At 26.9% G+C, this 21128-nt stretch overlaps 1 protein-coding gene across 2 annotated transcripts in view; it reads right to left on the bottom strand.

Annotated features, from left to right (window-relative positions):
• LOC113552755 overlaps nt 1-9113 on the bottom strand; it is a 206821-nt gene extending 197708 nt beyond the window's left edge. For both annotated transcript variants that reach the window (XM_026955661.1, XM_026955662.1), the window contains exon 1: nt 8898-9113. In XM_026955661.1, the coding sequence (XP_026811462.1) occupies nt 8898-8938 (41 nt within the window). In that variant the 5' untranslated portion in view covers nt 8939-9113. The remainder of the gene's footprint in view (nt 1-8897) is intronic.
• Between the last annotated feature and the right edge of the window lie 12015 nt (nt 9114-21128).

Here is a 21128-nt window from a genome sequence, read left to right as displayed (position 1 = left end):
TTTTTACAGTATAAAAATATCGAAAATCCATAGGTATAACTTTAGGTTTAAATGTAAACAAAATAGGATATTTATACAAAAAAAATAATGATTTTAGTAATTGTATTGTAATTTAATAATTACTATCTATATTTCAGTATACATAATTTGAATACCGACTAGATATCGTTCGTATAATTAATAAAGAAAATCATACAAAACATTTAGAAGTATCGTATTAAAAATTGCATAATATGGTATTCTTTTATTTAGCATTGTAATGTATCAAATATCACAATAAACATAAAAACTTAAAATATATAACCCTTTAAAAATGAAAGAATCTTTTTGAACAACCCTAGCTATAGATTAAGAATAAGTATTATAAAGCCTTAGTGCCATAGAACTTAAATACTTGTATTTAATTATTAAATTGATTGAAAATGAACCCTGAGTTTTTAATATTAATCCTTGAACATTTTAAAATATATATTAGATATTATAGGTATTTCTAATGTTTATTTATTTAATTATTTTAAATTTGAGAGTGAATAATTTCTTTAAGATGCAACCTCATACTAATAACCTATAGGTAACTATAATTTAAAACAACATTTTCATGATTTCGAAATAAAAAAAAAATCCTATGTATAAACATACAAAAATATACATAAATAATGATAGGTAATCTAAATACACATAAATACGAAATTCTTTTTATAAATATAATAATGGCAAAACTTGTTTTGAAAAAATACAGGTATACTCAGTTAAATATATTATATACACTAAATTTTTAATTAATCAACAGAGTCAACATTAAGTTAAAAATATATATTATAATGTTTTCGAACTGGTTAATATTATAAAATTAAAAAAAAAAAAAAGAGTTTTTCTGAAACATATTTTTGAAACCCCTGGGGAGATATAAACCTTATAAGTTTGGTTTGAATCATAAAAGGTTTTTATTTTTTTAGAATAAACGTCAACAATGATAAGCAAATTTGCATAATCATAATTATTATTTTTTACGATAAACAAATAACTATAATATACATATGTAATTATGTGAATACTCACCAACCATCAAACTATAGCCAATTCAAAGTAACGATGTTATTATTGATATTATTTTATACAATATAGGTACCTAATAGGTATACTCACATTTTCAAACACATTATATAATATGACCTATGTATATGATATATACCATTTATAATGGAGATTAGTACAACAATTGTTGGTGTTTTGATGAAAAACTGGTTCGAAAAACTTCTCAATATTTATTACCTACTTACACAATTGCATTAGAGTAACTGTAAGGTCGGTTATAAAACTATACGCGATATGAGTATAATATAAGTATACAATAACTTACTGAAGCCATTAATTTAAAAACAATCAGCATCAATCCACGTTAGGTAATTTACCTATATCGTGGTTGCCTTAATCCAATCAATTCAACCGGTTTTTAAATATGTATGTATTGAAAATATGTTTTCCGAATTTTATTTAAATCTAATGCAATTAGTAAAATTTTTAAAATTGTGTTATTATACAGTTTAAAGGCCAACGTAAATATTAAGAAAGAAAAATAAGAAAATAACATAAGCAGTTTAGCATATTAATTTAGATTCCCATAATTTAGTAAATATTATCCATTGTTAGGTATAATTGAGTTTTACACTACGTAAAAAGAAATGGTAAAATTTATTTGATTATTTAATTTATAATGTTTATTTTGGACATCAAAAAAATGTATCCAATAGTATTTACACCAATAACTAGCATAGCAGTAGATACATATTATATTATTCCACATTGTATAATATTTAACCCATTTTTTTCAAAACTAATATTGTATAAACAATAATAAGTTATATAAATTATTTAAAATGGAATAAAAATGAAAAAAAAATACTGCCAGAGATAGTTTTCATTAGACTCAATATTTTAGAGATTATAAATATCTTTAACCCTAATTGGCATATGCAGTCAATTATCATACCAATGACTTTTTCTAAACCATTTTTATGACCCCTATCTTATGTATATAATATAAATACCTACGCCGTACACTAGTATTTAAAATTTTAATATTGAATTCACGGCAGATACAGTACACTATACTAGTAGTATTTTCATGCTTTAAAAACAAGGTCATAAAATATAAAAATAATATGACTTAGTCAAAGTATATAATAATTTCAACAAGTGCAATAAGCAAAAATGTCTTTAATTAATATTCAAAGTATACCTATTTTAGAGGGAAAAAATTTTGAAATAAAGGAAATTTTATATATACATTACACACGTACCTACTTACACAACGATATAAATTAAATTGTACTCAAAAGACAGAATTAAGAATAAATCTATCTCTAACTTGAGAGGAATTTAAAAAAAATAAATTACACACTTCTGCAATGGACATGTGCCAAATGTGTTATTAATAACATGTGCATCATTTGGCACAAGTTAAACTATAGAAATCTAAAATAATAAACAGTAAAATGTAGCAATGACATTTTAATTAGTAACTTTTCTTTTAATATTTAAAATTCACCTCGCAATCCTACCATTTTCACACTAAACTATAACTATACCAAACTAAAATACCATAATTTTATTTTATTTTTATGTTTTACTATATTGTATGTATATTGAATATATACATTTATAATTAATATAAACATATACAATTTAAATTAATTTGGAACATCTATTTATTCAATTTAAATAATATGCTGCTATGAGTACTACGTTATAAGCAGATAATATATCGCATAACACGATTTTACCAAATAATGTTATAAAATAAGTGCATCAGTTAATGTTTAAAGTAAACATTTTTTACCAGTTTTTTTTAGCTAAAAATCGCATTCTTCTTTTAAAAACTGATTTAATCATAAAGTTGTCTTTGTAATATATTTTAAAGCCATTAATTATTAAATTTAACACTTAATATTCACAGATGATCAGTTTCATATCCATATAAATATAATATTTACAGTAGATATCTACACAATATAGAAGTGACGAGTTTACGAGAATTTCACACCCACGCAATACACTATCAATTGCTATTGTGTGTAAACAATTTTGCCAACAATAAAATGCAAATTATTTGCAAGACCTGAATCTGGATAAATTTACAAAGAACAAGAATTCATATATTGTATACATAGCATAAAGAAAAAAGGGTGAATACTATAGTAGGTACACCCACGCAGCGTTATTATTTTTTAAATCATTGATAAACCAACGAACCCGCATTGTTAAGATTTCTGTTATATGCTATCATATTAGATAACTGAATGAAAAAGATACAGTAAACTCCAAATGCGAGATTCATTGGTACCTATTGTATTAAACATTAATATTCTGAGGAGTATTTTTGTAGTTATTTTACATTATTAACAGAGTGATGGGTGTACTGTATATTGATTTTACAACGACGTGAGTGTTTTTTTTTTTTTGGTGTTATTGACTTTTGAAGCAGTAAAAATGCTTCAATCTTAGTAGGTACTGGATAAGAGATTGGATATAGTCAGTACTTTGTTGATCGGAGGTAGAAAATATACAGTACATATTATAATAGTATAGCCACGTGATAACCTTACATTTTTAATGTTAAAAAATGTAAAAATTAATTATGATAGATTTAAAAAAAAAAAGTTTATGCTCAGTAAAAGCATGGCTAAATATATTATTTTTAGCCATTGGTAAAATAGCTTAAAAATATGATACAATGTTCTACAAAACATTTTAAAACAATTTAAATATAAACATATCAGACGATTTTTTTTATAAATATAGAAATTTAAATTTTTACAAAATTCTATAAAATTATGAATGTTTACAAATTCTTCTTAAATTAAAAATTTCACAGAGTTTTCAATGTAAATATAAAAGGCTTGAATTTTAGATATAAGATCCCTCTTAAATATAAATTAATAACAATTTATCTAATACAAAAATAACTGTTTTCAATACGTATTTAATTTTTTTCATTCACTGCAATCCAATTTTAAAAATATTTAGACTAATCTCACATAGTATAGTATTGTAAATCTGATATATTTTATTTATTATAATTCTATTTCCCACGAAAAAATCTATAAACATACAACAAACTAAAAATGAAATAACGTCTTACTCCATTTAAAAAAACAATAGTACCTAGAGTATATCTAGAAAAAATGTCTACCGTTATAATATTATAATAAAACATACAAATTTGATAAGAGTTATTTCTTTCTATTGTATTGCAATGGTATTTCCCACCTTCAAACCAATTATCCAATTTTATTAGTTTTGGAATTTTCAAATTATCAGATCATAGAATTCGGTCAAAGAATTCAACTATACGAGAATAATATAATGTTATGATTTAAATAGTACACTAAAAAAGTAGTTATATCTACATATAACTTTATTTAATAATGGCTTATCAAAAATTTTAAATTATTTGACTACTGTTTTTTTTTTTTTTTTTTTTTAAGACAGATTCTGCAAAAATCATAAATGATTTATAGTACTATAATAGATAAGAAAATGACAAAATCTATCAGCTCGCTAGTTGTGTTTTATATTTTTGGTAGCATCCTAATCTATAACTATTTTAAAACTATTACCTATGTATTTCAATAATAACTGATAATTAGTATGTTATTTTCTTTGTGTTTTCATTGTTTTTTTTTTTTTATATAAAATGTTTAATTAATTACGAGTTTAGGTTGTACTAATTTAATCGTATTTTACATATATAATTGATAAAAATTTGAAAGCAAGGCTACTGGTGTCATAAAAATAAAAATTTGATAAAAACGTAACCCATACTAAATATAATAAATACTGAGTTTTATCATAGCACGAGTGCAATCAAAATGCATTAGTAAATTAACTCGACATGCATATACGGTATGACGGTATAATTAGTATAAAAACAATTAATAAGTAACATTTTTTGAGTTTCTGAAATATGTAAATTGGTATAAGTAATGTCTAATAACACTATTTAAGTACCTATTATATACCATATCAAAACAAAAATATATACAACCTGACCTAGTTATTTTTGGAGGTCACGGGGAGATCAATAATTCGTTTCGCAGACCTACTCCATAATTCGCGAATACAATAAATCTTTAAAAGCAATACAAAGTCTTTAAATTACCAATATTTATCTAATAATATCCCTAAATATTTTTTGACTTATTAAAATATCTCGTTCAAAATATATACACATAGAGATATTCCAGGAATATCAGAAATATTATTTATAAAGATATTTTCATAAAAGTTACCATAAATTAGTAAAAGAATATCGAAAATTAGTAATATATAAAATTACTATTACATATTTATACATAATTATTTTTTATTATAAAATATAATATTAAATTTAATAAATATTTTTACTTATAATCTAAAGCATTAAAATAGAGTAAAAATGATTTTGCGAGATTTCCGACTAAATCAATTTTAAATCATGTAATCATTATTTCTATTCAATTTTTATTCCTAGATAAATACGTATATGGTTTATACACTTTAAATAATCCAACAAATCATTTTGTATCATTCTATATCATATTTTAAAACTATAAAAATATTTGGTATTTATTATAAATACACCCAATTTAAAAATATTTACTCAATGCTTGACTTATTAGAACATTTAACCAATGTAAGTATCAATTAAATCCACTACACCATAATAATTATGTTTATTGAAATACAATTAAAAACAAAAATTTTAGGTACTAATAGTTAATATTTATGGCATAAAGATATATTCAAATATATCATTATTATACATAATATAATATTAATATATATATATATATATAAGCTTCCAAAATAAAAAATGTTATAGCCCCGGTATTATAAATATGCAATAATTACTAACTTCAATGACGAAAATATATACCCACCCTAAATGTCACATTTTCATTACTATTTTAAATCATATTACGAGTTGCTAATATTATTTGCATGTATAACAATAACTTTATACTACATATATATGTATCATGTATGTATATATTCATCCTAAAAAGATACACAATTAATAACTACTTATACAGTTATGCATAGATTGCCATAAATTTCAAAATAAATAATTAGTTTATAATTTTAATTTATCGCAGTGACTGCACATAGAACACACTATGTACAATACATTGTAATTTGTATTAACGTTCTATGCCTGCTTACAAGTTATACAATTACGTACATTCTATATTATTTACTTTTACAACTTAAAAAAAAAGTCATGAGAGCATGACGACGTCTTTATTTTTCAATATTTTGTTATAATAAAATCATTGATCATTACACTTAAGTATTTGACTTTAAAGTATATAACATTTGATGTATAATAATCTGTAAATTTACAATACGTATATAATAATAAAACTACTAGACGTATTAATTTCCAATTTTTTTATTTTCTATTATTATAAATCTAATAATATTAGGTCCCTAGAAGGTAATTTGACTAAAAGAAATCTACAAAATTTAATAATAAATTTTATATTCCTTCGTAGTTTCGTACATTCAGTATAATGTGGAGCCTATCTAAAATATATTAGTTACCTATTAAATCAGCGTTTTTTTAAATAACCCAAACGTATTAAAATGAAATACCCTATATAAAAGTAATTATGGAAATTTGATTTTTATAAAAGACCACAATTTGAAACTTGTCAATATATCAATTCATATGTGTAGGATTATTGTTCAACAATGATTATTTCCCAAATTATTTTAATCTATACTAGTGACTTTATTTTGTAATCATTGTTTTCTTATTTTTACATTTTATCTATTTTCCTTTTAAGCTAATATTATTTTATACATTAAATATTTTAATACTAATAAGTTGATAACATAATTTAAGTCCAATTGTGTATAATATGACTAATATTTATACCGAGGCTATTATAGCATATTTTCGAAAAAGCCACTTTTCCACCATGCGTATATACTATGAAAACCCTACCAACGATGCCGAGCATCACTCTTCAACTATGATACATTAAACACCAAAAGAAGATGCGCAGAAACCAAGACAGCAGCTGACCCAATGCCAGATAACTTTGTCAATATTAAACTGAGCTTTAAAAACAAATAGGACATCATAAGTAACCTCATAATCACCGTCATAAAAAACAAAGAGGTTGAAAAAAAGAACAGACAGCGAGCAAACCATGCGATTTACGTAGTATTGTCAAATTTATTATACGCCTAAGACAAAACTGAAGTTTAAAGAAACCTCAATATTATTATAATATTATTTGTGAAAAGATTTTAATTGTTTTTAATTCCTAACTTCTTGTGCGTTTGTTTTCAAATAAATGATGGGGTTGGGGAGAAGGGTGAAATAATTAACCTCAGTATCACCTCCTAACCACGATTTATAAATGTAAAAAAAAGGCTATTATAGCTTAAGTTAACTTTAATTCTGTCCTTATATCCTATGCCATAATATTATACATTATCATTTATTTTCTCATTCTAAATAGAAACTAAAAATCTTGTACAGTTTTAATTTTTCTTAAACTGATGTTTTTCATTTTCAATAAAAAGGATTTTTCCTAACTTAAAAGTAGCTTGACCATACAAAGTAGCAAAACCTTACTAACAAAATTAAAAAAAAAAATTGAATGTAAAACTTACAAGCTATATATTCCAACTACCAATAAATTTGCCTATCCTATAAACGATATTACCAGAATAACAACAATTCGATTGTAAATAAGTTGTACCTACCTACCTATAACCTTCTAAATTATTGAACAATATGTCAATATATAGGTATAGGAGGTACATACGAATTATTATTTAAAATCAATCATACATTTATTAAAATATTATTTATTATTATTATTATTATTATGAAAGTTTTATTATACATTTAAAAATATTAGTTTCAATCTATTGAGATTTATAAAAATTAATTTTTCGATAAATTGTAGTATTACTTATTATAAATACTACTATAAAGTTATATAAAAGTACATCTTTAGTAATAACTACAACTTGTTTAATATTCTGCATTTCTGCAATAATAGATAAAATATTTACACGAATACACGATAAATTCATAAATTTCAATACAATGATATGATATATTAGCTACTTAACCCATGTCCCATTTGGCGATTTATTGAAGAGCTTTATCAGTGCTCTGATGTATAAGTATAACAATTACAATAATACCAAAATAATAAAATTACAACTTTTCATACTTCTTAAAGTAAAATCTACAATTCCACAGTCTACACTTGGATTCTGCTAATATAGAATTTGCTAAAAGTTCAAGTATTAAATATTCAGTAGGGTTTACGGGGGACTGGATCGATCGTCACATTTTTAAAAACTATTTAAGATGTCGAGTTTTTTAAAAAAAATTTAAAACGTTTGTAAGTGTTAAAAAAAAATTGGGGAACATCAAGTATAAAAACGTAAATATAATATTAAAAAAAAAACATAATTTTAAACACTAAATAAAAAAAAAATGATTGTATAATACAAATGTTATTTAATTCTAATATTTAAAGTTATGATTTCGTAATTACGCTAAATAGCATAAATATTTCCTATAAATGATAGACATATATTACACAATAACATAAAAACAGAACCCGATGAAATACTAGTGATGGTTGTTTTAACGCTCAACATCCTTTATTGTATGAGTAAACCTTATTATCATAACAACTTCGAAAAGCCATTGAGAAAAGCAACCAAATTTTGTCTTGGTACCACGGGCTAAAAATTAAATTCGCGTCTACCAATAATAAGTATTTTCTTAATTTGTGGTATGATACATATTGGGCCCAGCACGACAGGTGGTAGTAATTTAAAAACGGCAATGATAACGATGACGATAACAAAAAACACACCTATTTTTGGGCTTCCAGCGTTTTTTGAAAACTCCCAGCATTTTTCAGATACGGCACGAAGACGGTTTCGACGGCGAGAGTAAAATAATACGCGGTTCACTTCATACCGCGACGTCTGAGGAAAACCGTATGATGCACTTCGCGAAATCGACAAAAACAAATAAAATGCGTAAACGCGACGACAGCGAAACGAGAAGACACACGTGCCGATCGACGGAAAGCGGTTGACTGAAGACAGAAAACGCGGCGCACACATGACGGTGGTCGCGGTCCGTGATCGGCCACGACGGGTGGAGGGAGAACAGCTGTTCAATCGACCGCGCGCGCGCTCGCTGGTTTATGTATTACGCGTTTGCGTATGTGTAAGCGCCGCGTGTCTCGGCGGAGGCGAACCGGCGTCGCGAACAGGGAAAGGCGGAGGCGGCGATACACAGCTCTGCCTGCCCGTCCGCCGCGGGAGTGGGTTGATCGCCGTCAGAGACACACATATACGAGCACACACACACACACACACATACATACATGCATACATACATACATACATACATAAATACATACATACATACCTACGATCATCGGGCCAAAGGGTCACGCGAAAAGATCGGTCTCTTTGGCGGGACGGGTAACAGGCGGCGGCGACGTTGGCCGGTCAAACGCGTTTTCGGCGGTCACGTCGTCGTTATATGGGTACCTACGATACAACATTATTATTTTAAATTATATTAAAAACTTTGTTGCACGTAACTCACTTTGCTTTAGTGCTACCCCCTCCCCCCCAGCACTCAAAAATTATTACGGTTCGTCCTGCGCTCACCTATAGCCACCACGCGCAGCTAACTATATTATAATATTCTCAAAGGTTTCTCCTTCCCCTCATACCACCAACACTATACACCCTAACATTGTACACAGTTACCATTGTGCGTATATACACTTACCACTCGGTATCGACGTGCCCACTACATATTTTATATATACAGTTATAACTATTATCGTTATAATTCGAATTGGAAACGCGCAATCAAAAGTATATATCACATTATCAATAAATTTTAAATATTGATACTGGAACCTTCCAAACACATTTTGACATTTTGAAACCAGAAATGACCTTAACTATTATTTAATTTTCTGAAGACACCATTAACTGACGCTCCTTAGTAAAAATTGTTTTGTTTTTTGTAAAAACAAATTTTATTTATTCATTCATTATTAGTTCTTGAAAATTAATATATTAATTGTAAACTTACAATATTTCAGTATAAATTAAATAATAACTTCCATTATGACTTTACTGTTACTGTTACTCTTATTCGTATTAACACTTTAAGCACATTTTCTGTACAAAAATTAAAACTGAAACTGAAATCAAAACTCAAAATATTAAAATTCAAAAACCTAACTAAAATCGGAACCGAAACATTCTAAAGATTCTAGCTCGACTGACTGCTTTTTCACCCTTGGTGTTATTTATTTATCATATACTGCCAGAGTGAAGGTTAACAAATAATATTTATCTATTATATAAGATAATGTTCATTGTTAGAAAGATAAATTTTAATGAGACGTAAAAACGAAGTATCTAAGTATCTACTAATTATCTGCGTTTCCAAAGACAGTCAGAAGCACCAAAACATTTTTATAGTTAAAAGATATAGTACTTTGTCCTATTGTCTGGATGCCACCCCTTTCCAACAAATACGAATATGAATTTAACATTTCTATTCATGAGAAGTTGTTTACCAAACACTTATTTTATAAATGCATTTACATATTACTTTTATGCGACTGTCGCAAAATAAATAATGTTTTATTTTTATATAATATAAATACCAAACACCTACATCGAATTAAACATACATTCCCAAACTACAATTAACTAAACACGTTATTTTTGATTAATTTTAGGGCCTATTTATATGTCTATAACATCATGTTTAATAGCATAGTCATGGTTTTCGTCTAGGCTCAGGTTAGATCCAAATACTTAGTACATCTTTTTATTGCATCAAAAGATATAAGTTAGAAATTTAGAATATATATACATTATACAGAGTGAATCATAATGTATATAATAGCCATTTTATTATACTATAGATACCTGAATATTCAAAATAAAGATATTGTATACATTTTTCATAATAAGAAATGGTTTTTATATTTTTACAATATTTCCGTAGGGAGAGAGGTTTGGCTTAAACCGTTTTGGATATTAACTTTAAAAATTCAAATTGGAATTTCTACGGTTTTTTGTAAATATAATTTGAAGACATTTATATATTATATTTTATTGATTGAACAAAATTAATTAATATAGTAAATTTGTAGTATGTAAGTTTTATGAAGTAACATTTCGAAAACACGCCGTTCAGTAGTTAAATAAATTACGGTGTCGTCCATCACACGTGTATAATGGTTAAAATAATATTTCTAAAAACTTAAAATCGCTTTCAAGTATAGTCTTGCAAAAATTAATATTGTTTAATCACTAAAATAAATTTAAAAATATCTTCGCATAATATTTGCAAAATACAATGAATATTGTACTATTTGAATATCTAAAGTTAACCCTTACCACCAAACTCTCCACCTTAGCTATATTTAAAATTTACAAATTATTTAAGATGCCTCTATAAATAAAAACAAAACCTTCACTATATTTTTTTGTCTATTTTAAATATTTATATGATAAAGTGGCTATAATATACATTTAGAATCCCCTTGTAATTTATTTTGTTTATATTATACGAAGCATATCCAGAAAGTAAGTGTACTAAAGCTCTCACGACCGCAGGAAATATTTTTTTACTATGTTCGCTACACTGCTGTATAGCTTTACTCCTTTCGTTTATAACAAGACCATCACAAGTTCAGTACGTTGAAAACTGTGGTCACAAGAATTTTTCTCGTGAAACATGTCGATCGAGTTTGCCACCAAGTGCGAAATCCATTCATTACCTCTATGGAACACTATAAACTGGAGGGTGATAATTTTCTCAAGTCTATTGTTACTGGAGATGAAACTTGGGTTGCACACTATATGCCTGAAACCAAGAGACAGTCCGAACACTAGTGTTCACCCTCAATCAAAAAGTTCAAAACCGATTTCAGTCAAAAAAATCATGGCATCAGTGTTTTGGGACCACAAAGACGTCATATTGATTGAATATTTACCTCAGGGTGAGACCATCAAAGCAGCAAGGTATTGTGAAACCCTAAAAAAATTGAGGAGAGCTATTAAAAATAAAAGGAAGGGTCTGTTAACAAGAGGAGTCTGCCTGCTGCACAACTCCAGACCCCACACAGCCAATGTCGTGAAACAATTTTTGGGCTCATTTGGATGGGATGTTTTGAACCACCCTCCGTATTTCCCGACCTGGCGCCTTCAGATTACCATTTGTTCACTTCCCTGAAGAAGCACACGGATGGAAAAAAATTGTTTACTGACGAGGAGGTGAAGGGGCGGTCGAGAAGTGGACAAAGGAAGTGGCGGCAGACTCGATCGACATTTTTCACGAGAAAAATTCTTGTGACCACAGTTTTCAACGTACTGAACTTGTTATGGTCTTGTTATTAAGAAGAGGAGTAAAGCTATACAGAAGTATAGCGAACAGTAAAAATATATTCCCTGCGATTGTGAGAACCTCAGTGCACTTACTTTCTGGATATGCCTCGTATATCATTTACGCATAATACATAAAAACTTTGAATAAGTTTTATTTTTGGATTTAGATCCTACTCCGAGTTCCCTAAGTATACTATTTATAATATTATAATATAAGTGATTTAAATGTTTTGATGCATCAAATCAAAATTTTGTACAAGTACAATTACTTTTCGAAAAAAATTACAAGTCTATAAGAAAATCCTTTACCAATTGCATCAGCTGTTAAAACGTAACGTTCTTCTACACTATATTATTAAATTGTAATAATATAATAAATATAACTTTATGACATCACCTTAACAAACGTATTGAAGTGAAGTAGGCACTATACGTTTCTATAGCTTTTATATCAGGCGCCGTGCTCGGAATAAATTACAAGAGACGCCCGAAAAAAAAACCACCCGGCGCGATAGTTTATAGAAGGAACAGCGGAGGAAATAACGTAAAACGCTAATAATTACCATTGCCACCATATATTTACAGAATGAACTGCCGTATTTTCTTGGACCGACTATACGAGAAACCGGAAAATTCGATGGTTCACTCTGTATAACATGATATATATACATGGCATTTGAATCCGCAATTCCGCTCACCCGGCTGGCGCCACATTAATTTTTTACTCGGGTTTGAAAATACATTGTGTACCCGTCGGTTATCGTAGTAAACAAACCGCTCTTCTATGCTGATAATATATTATAGCACACAGCATATCACCTCAAATCAATATTTTGGTCGTTCTACACCATGTTCACATACACGGCTATATACAATATACATACTGATTAAACCATTCTCCCACTCCCCCCTTATAGGGTCAGATTGGACAACTGTACTACTTATATACTATTATACTGACGTTTTTGTAGATAAATAGATAATAGCCTATAAAGTAAAGTCTGAACTATTAAATGGAAATTTTAATTTTATCTAGCATATTACCGCATTTACTTTGAGAGTACCCAGCTGCTTAGTACTTTTTTCGCTTTTTAATATAAGACGATCGATCACACTCAGTATACAGGTTATTATGATAAAATTGTATCTGATTTTATTTTTTCATGATAAAGCTGAAGTTTTTCTATTCGGATATTCTTAAGTATTCAAATCTACAATGTTCAGAGTTTGAATGGTATGCCTTCTCACCGAGTACCCCAAATCGCCACCATTGACTGGCAAAAGATGATTACACCATCCACGCTCCAAATAATATATTTTTGTAGACCAAATAATTTATTTATTTATTTAAATTATTTACGGGCATTTCGGCCAAATACAGTATGTATACTTTTCAGATTAAACATTCAAAAAAACATATATTATATAATATTATAAAAATACTTTTAGGATAATATAAATTTACTAAATAATTTCGTAATTATTGGCGGTGATGTAGGGTATTCCCTTGGTGTCATTCTGTCCGTTACAGAATAATGACAACCACAGGTAGAACGCCTAAGGCGTGGACCTAGGACTTGAAACCTTTATAATTTTATTCGGTTACAATTCTAATTCTTTTAAAAATTAATTCAGTTCCAAGTTCGGATTCAGTTCTTATAATTATAGAATAAAGATTCCGGAAAATACCGATACTTAACGGTATACATTTTTTTCCAAACGTAAAAAAAATTAAGTATAAACTTCATAATATGTAAAATTATTATAAGATCAAATAATAGTGTCTTAACGTATATTGGAAAAATTCAAGTAAATTTACTTTTTCTATAAAAACAACCAAAACAATTTTTTGTTCAGTTTTACACGATCAAATAATAGAAAAAATTCTTTCTATCAAAAATTGATTTATTAATTATAAGTAAAAGTCATTATTTATGCACATATTTATCACACTTATTAAAAGTTTATGCAATTTCATGTAATTTGTTAAATTCGCTTTCGATGAGTTAATTTTTTTAAGAATAAGTTCAAAAAAAAATTGACAATGTTGTAAAATAATGCAATTCAAATTCAAATTCATAAAGAGTAGTTGTAGTTCAAAAAACTGTTTTCAAAATTAAATACACATAATATTAAATCCTTTGTAAAAAATAACAAAACCCATATAAAATTCAAAATCCGGCTGAAATATTTAGTATTACCTTAAATTACGATCACATTTTATAAATAACAGGTATACTTTAAAAAAAATATATATATTTTTTTTTATTTATGATGCTTAGTTAAAATAATAATTATTGAAATTAATTATATATTGTATATTTTATTGTTATTGTATGGTTTCTCAATGGTAAACTTTGTAATCAATTTTTCTATCCCTTACTATTAAAAGATTTTGAAAATACCACTACGTGATCCGTTGTATTATTTTATAAGAATGGATATTCAATACCGGTTATAATAATATTATGTGTAGTGTTACTGTGACACAGTCACATCGACGCCATACAGTGCTGTAAATATTGCTACCCACAATAATAAAGTTTCTAAGATAAAGACGTCATGTAACAAAATACAACTGTAATTCGATATAAGCACAATGTTATTATTTTTAAAAATATTTTCAGTTTCAAAATAAATACAAAATATTATATAGGTCACAGGGTTATTTACCAGGCATGCTCAGTTACTTACTCCCATTTAATTATTAAATAATGAATTAGTTCAAATATATTGAAATAAAATGTTGAAATGTTGAATAGTTATTTTTTATTTTTCAACAATAATATATTTATATAGTTGGATAAAATCATCCGTAATAACAATAATTTACATTAATCAGTTACATTGCGATAGTAAAAACATTATAAAACTAAAAGTATTTGATATTATTTTAAGCTTGTAAAATTATTACCTAAAAAATTAAGTTTTGTATTAATTCTGCTGATACACCATAAAATCAGAACTTCATAATTATTTTTGCCTTCCACGTTTATAATAATTCTTCGCTAAGTATTATTTTGAACAAACAAATAACGACACTTGTAAGTTACAATATTGTTCATTCAATGAAAACACTATTTGTAAATTATCGTTCAAAATAATATATAGGTATCTCTACATATTATCACATAATCATGATATACTGATATTATAGTGATATGCATTAACATTTGGCCAACAAGTACAGGATTACAAAATAACTTATGTAGCCACAATAAAATAGTTTGTATTCTGCGTAATAATATTAATATATGCTATATGTTTATTGATTTAATCTTATTCTACAACTAGAATACATCAAGCAACATCAAAAATATTTGAATAGGTACCTATATATTATTTCATTTAAAATTATGTTTACTTTTTGTCATTTATAAAAGCCATGTATTATATATGCATATTTAAATTTAATGCATTTACCTAAAGACTAAATTATAAATCTAATTAAAATAGTATTCCATTATTTATATATGTTCGCATTTCCATAATTTAGGTGTGGTTTTTATTTTATAAATAATTACGTGCTTTATGAAAACGAAATAGTACATACGTTCTGGTATTAATTTCTTTAGCATTTTTTACGTTATGTTTTCATACATTTCATTAAAAGATTCATCTATAATATTTCCAAGTGTAAAATATCGATTTAAAAGTAAAGAAAATATTAAATAACATTTTTAAATACTACCATTTTTAAACAGATTTTTTAGATATACTATAACGCAGTACCTACCTACTGCCCAGTACTTACTTACGCTACAGTTACGAGACCAAGGACCATGGTACAGGATAAACTAAATCAATCTATGATTGAACTTTATGTCTTAATCTCTTAATTTAGGTTAGATAATAATAATATTATATTAAAATAAAACAAATCAATAAATGATCCTAGTATCTGACCATCAAATGGTTCCATCATTCTTTGTTATTTATATCATATTTAAACAAATCACTGACCAACACAAACCACAAACATTAATAATTAATATACTACAACAAACGATTTATAATGGCAATCAAAAAACGGTGCTGTCGACAAACGTTACAAAAACACATATTATTAAATTATTAATGATCTAATCAATCTGAAATGTATTCATATGTTATCAAACGTGTAAAATGAGATGAAATATAACCAAGAGGAAATCTGTCAGGAGAATTTGTTAAAACAACTACAATGTTTGCTAATTGTTTTTCTATTAGATATCAAATTATCATAATATATAAGAGTACAATTTTTCACTAAATTACGAATAAAGAATACTATTTATTATTAAAGCGTATTCATTTTGTGTTGAATATTATGAAACTAAAAATATAAAACTATGTCAATCACATCATGTAGATGTTTTGTGTAAGTCTTTAGTTTCCATGGTGACGTTATTCATAATATTATTACTTATTATGGTTCATATTCGTATACATAACATTTTTTAACTCTTATTTTATTTCAATAAAGCATAGAATAAATAGAATAAATTAAAAATAGATCATATCGTAATACTTGGCTAAAAAGAGTGCACCGCCACTAACAACTAACCTAATTATATGTATTTTAATAATTGTATGTACTATGTCTATGTATTACGTAATAGGTTTATTGTTTATATAATTATGTATATTGTTCACCATATTGATTATTACTTATTACTACTCAGTTATTAGTTATTAGTAGTTATTGCCATTATTGATTATAAATACTAGTATTTAAATATTTTAAAATCAATGTTATTAGGTTCCTATTATAGATATTTGTAAATTATACGTTATATTATACCATCGGTGGTGCCAAATGAGACGACATATCATTTAAACTGGTTTAATTGTGTACTTCTTATTCTCGTACCTGTATAACTACATACATGGACCATATTAATATTATATTATCACTCCCTCACCACCACATTTTTAGTGTTTGACCCTGACCGGGCTATAAACATAATAAAGCGGCCTAAGTATATACATTATTATTATATCGTAGTACTGCACAGGACCTGGAGATTTACTCTGGCGCCACTGCAACAATTTACAACAATAACACCTATACTCGTACTGTATACATTTAACAATAGATAAGTGCGACAAAGGTACACATTTAACCCTTTCATCGTTGCGACTGCAAAGGACGACAAATTCAGAAAACAACAACACAAAGCGTTAGGCAAGTGGGTACAGCTCTGCTATACATTAGATAGTGTCGAGTAGGTTACTCTAATGGGTATGTAAAATTTTAATTCAATGATTTATCATTCGTGTTTATATATATACGAAAAACGATTGTGAGTAAATATAATGGATAAATGTATAATAAAATTATTTATAAAAAATTACAATGAAAAAAATCGACGAGTAAAAAACAAATATAATCCTAACCTGTGTGACTGTGCCTTCATAATACATTATGGTATATCTTTTTGTTAATCTACTCAAAAATACTCTGCAGCAATAATAAAATATAGCAATATGTTATACTGAAAACTAAACGTTGTTGGTAAAATAGTAACTAACGTCTAACAGCTAACACATATTATAGCCATTATAGGTATCTATTATTTGAAGATCGATGTTCTTTAGACTCGACTGGGTAAAGCCAAATTCCTACTCGATTCGAAACTCTTTTAAAATAATCTCTAACTCTAAATTTATAACTAGCTATAATAAGCGATAGCCAAATGTTGTAATCTCATTTCGATACGACAGTCGATTTTTCGGTGTGTAATAAATACAAATACAAGAATAAATATAATAGGTAATACGAATAATGAGTACCTACCAATTGTTTTTTTTCGGTGGGTGTCGATTTTTCATATTGAGATGTTATCTATAACTTTAAGTATCTAACCAATAATTAATTAAATTTCAATTAACTATAATTCCATCTCCAGAAAAAAACTTAGCATTTCGCTTAGAATTACAAGAATTTGATCACTTTAGATTTATAAATTATAAAACATACAGTGAAATGAATAAAAGTGTAGGGTGACATACAATACGCAATGACTTAGAGTGTCGATTTCAAGTGACAGTGTGTAAAATGAGCCACGCAACTCTTCTTGCCTATATTTCTAGAACAGACGTGCGCGAATAACGCTGGTTTTTATTAGGTATATACTTAGGGTATAGTACTGACAGTACTAGTGGTATTGGTTTCGTGAACACCATTAGTTATTTATTTTTCTGTACACGTAATAAACTAATAAAATTTAGACAAATAAATGGCACTATATACTTTTCTTATTTAAAGAGTTATAAGGGACTAATAAAGAAGGTTTAAAAGAAAAATATTAATTGCTTAATAATATTATAATAAAAATATTAAAATTTATTTTATTTTTTATTGATAACAGCGAACATCTTTTCTGATCATTTATGTCTTACAGTATTAATTACTTTTAATTATTACCTACGTTCAATACGTTCTTAGAGAACTAATAGTTATAATAATAAATAATAAAGCCATTGGGTGCACTATCAAGTATAAAATTGTTTATTGTATACACTATGCAATATAAATTCTACAACATAAGCAAAAAGCAATATTACAGTCGTATTTGACACTTGACATTTTTAATTCTAATTTTCTATTCTGACTGATTCAATTTTTTTTTTTTTTTATCAAATTAATTTCCAATTTAAAAACAAATAATACTGCTAACATTGTCTATACCCAGTATTATTAACTTATTTATTGATACTCATTAATTTGAATATTTTATTATTGATTATTATTACTATATTAATTAGTCATTAGGTACTGTATATTATACTCTATTCTACGAGAGGACGCGTCGTCGCTTCGATAATTCGGATAAAAATAATGTTAATTTTCAACCGTAAAATTTTGGATCATTCTCCCCCCCCTTCTTTTACCCTAATTGGTACCTATTATCTAAATGATCTCGCCTGGTTCGATTTCAGCGCAAAAGTAAGAAATCTAAAAATTATATTTTTTTAAATATATACAGTACATTTAGTACATATATGGTACCGCTATCTAACGATGAAAGTCATTGACGAATTTTCACACGTACACAAATACTTTTCATCAAAAAATATAAAGCAAATATATTTCAATCAAATAATGAAAAGAATTATGAGCATTTTTAAATTGTATTATTGTATAACGACTACCTATAACTACGGTATATACCATGCTATAACTCACATCATCAAAGTTAAAATATCGATAAAAAAAACTCCAACAAAACATAAGGTACTTAATAGGATATTTGACCACAAAATGGTTTCACTATTAAAAGCTGTACCATTATTCATAAATTTGTTATTTTATTTATAATCAATGGTTATAATTAAAAATCTGAAACAAATTAATTCTTTTGAGAAACTTCATAACCTCTACAATCTACATAAATTTAAAAACAATCATTTGTTGATTTTTTTCTAGTATAACATATTTTTTACACTGAATGTTACCACTACACAACTATAACAACTAAATAATTTTGATTGTCAAAATGCTCGTACTTACTATTTTTATTTTTTACACGACGCAATTATTGAATTATTTCATAGTAGTTCACAAGTTCAAAGTAACCATTGACGTAAATAGTAATTTTTCTTTACTTGCACTTATTACTCAATAAATATTATTATTTATTAGAACAATACAAAACTAATAAAATAAAGTAATTGATTAAAACATTATTACTAAACTAACAACTATTTTGAAAATCATCAAATTTTTCCAATTTTTTTTAAAAACTAAACGCAACTAAGAACGACAATTTTTTCACACACGTTTAGATCCAGTGCCTTATAATATTAAATGTCGTTATGAAAAAAAAATATGTAGTGATACATTAAGTAGGAAGTACAAAACTGTATTTATTCCATGTAATTATACACATACCTAGGTATATAGCTCCAAGTCTACAAATCCGAGTCGGAGAATGCTTTAAGAAGAGTTTCGTTCAAATATAATAAATGGAATAATAGTAAAATCTTCTATTCCCTAGCCCCTATAAAGTATAAATAATATTTATTAGTTTTTTACCAAGAGGTTAACTAGGTAGATACTTGGACGACCAGTGGTATAACAGGGGCGTAGGTATCATATCGCCATAGCGATCCTCCGTGGTCCATGACCTTTTTTTTTTTTTAAAAAAACTGGTTAATTACATTTATTTACTGATTTAACGATAAATATTATTGTATAATATTGAATATTTTGTAATTATTTGTTTCTGTGTCACATGTATACATACATTTATTGCAACACTGGAAGGAGATGCTTATGATAAATATTAAATACAATTTTTATTTAGTTGGGGGGGGGGGGTTATTAAGTTATAGGTAAAATGTAAAAACATTTCATCCCTCCCCCCCACAAACATAACCAAATTTTGCTACTATGTCTGCAACATATTTGTCAGTTTTTGGGATAGAAAACCATTGACCATTAAAATAAATGTTTTATGGAACTACTCATGGTACTCATACTACCGGAACCACAGACATTTTTAACAATGTTAACCAGTAACCACGATTATTAAATGGCAATGAATGCCCGAAGTCACGACTAAAAAAGGAGATTATATAATCGACGCCGACGTATATTCGATCTCCTCGAGTCGTTGCTATCAACTTGTTATCAATTTCCCGCGTCGTATGTTTGCGATATAACATTGTGTTTACAAATT

This window comes from Rhopalosiphum maidis, chromosome 2 (assembly GCF_003676215.2).
Source record: "Rhopalosiphum maidis isolate BTI-1 chromosome 2, ASM367621v3, whole genome shotgun sequence".
Taxonomy (NCBI): Eukaryota; Metazoa; Arthropoda; class Insecta; order Hemiptera; family Aphididae; genus Rhopalosiphum; species Rhopalosiphum maidis.
Note: the sequence above shows the minus strand (reverse complement) of the source record. Positions and strands in the feature narration are given on the sequence as shown.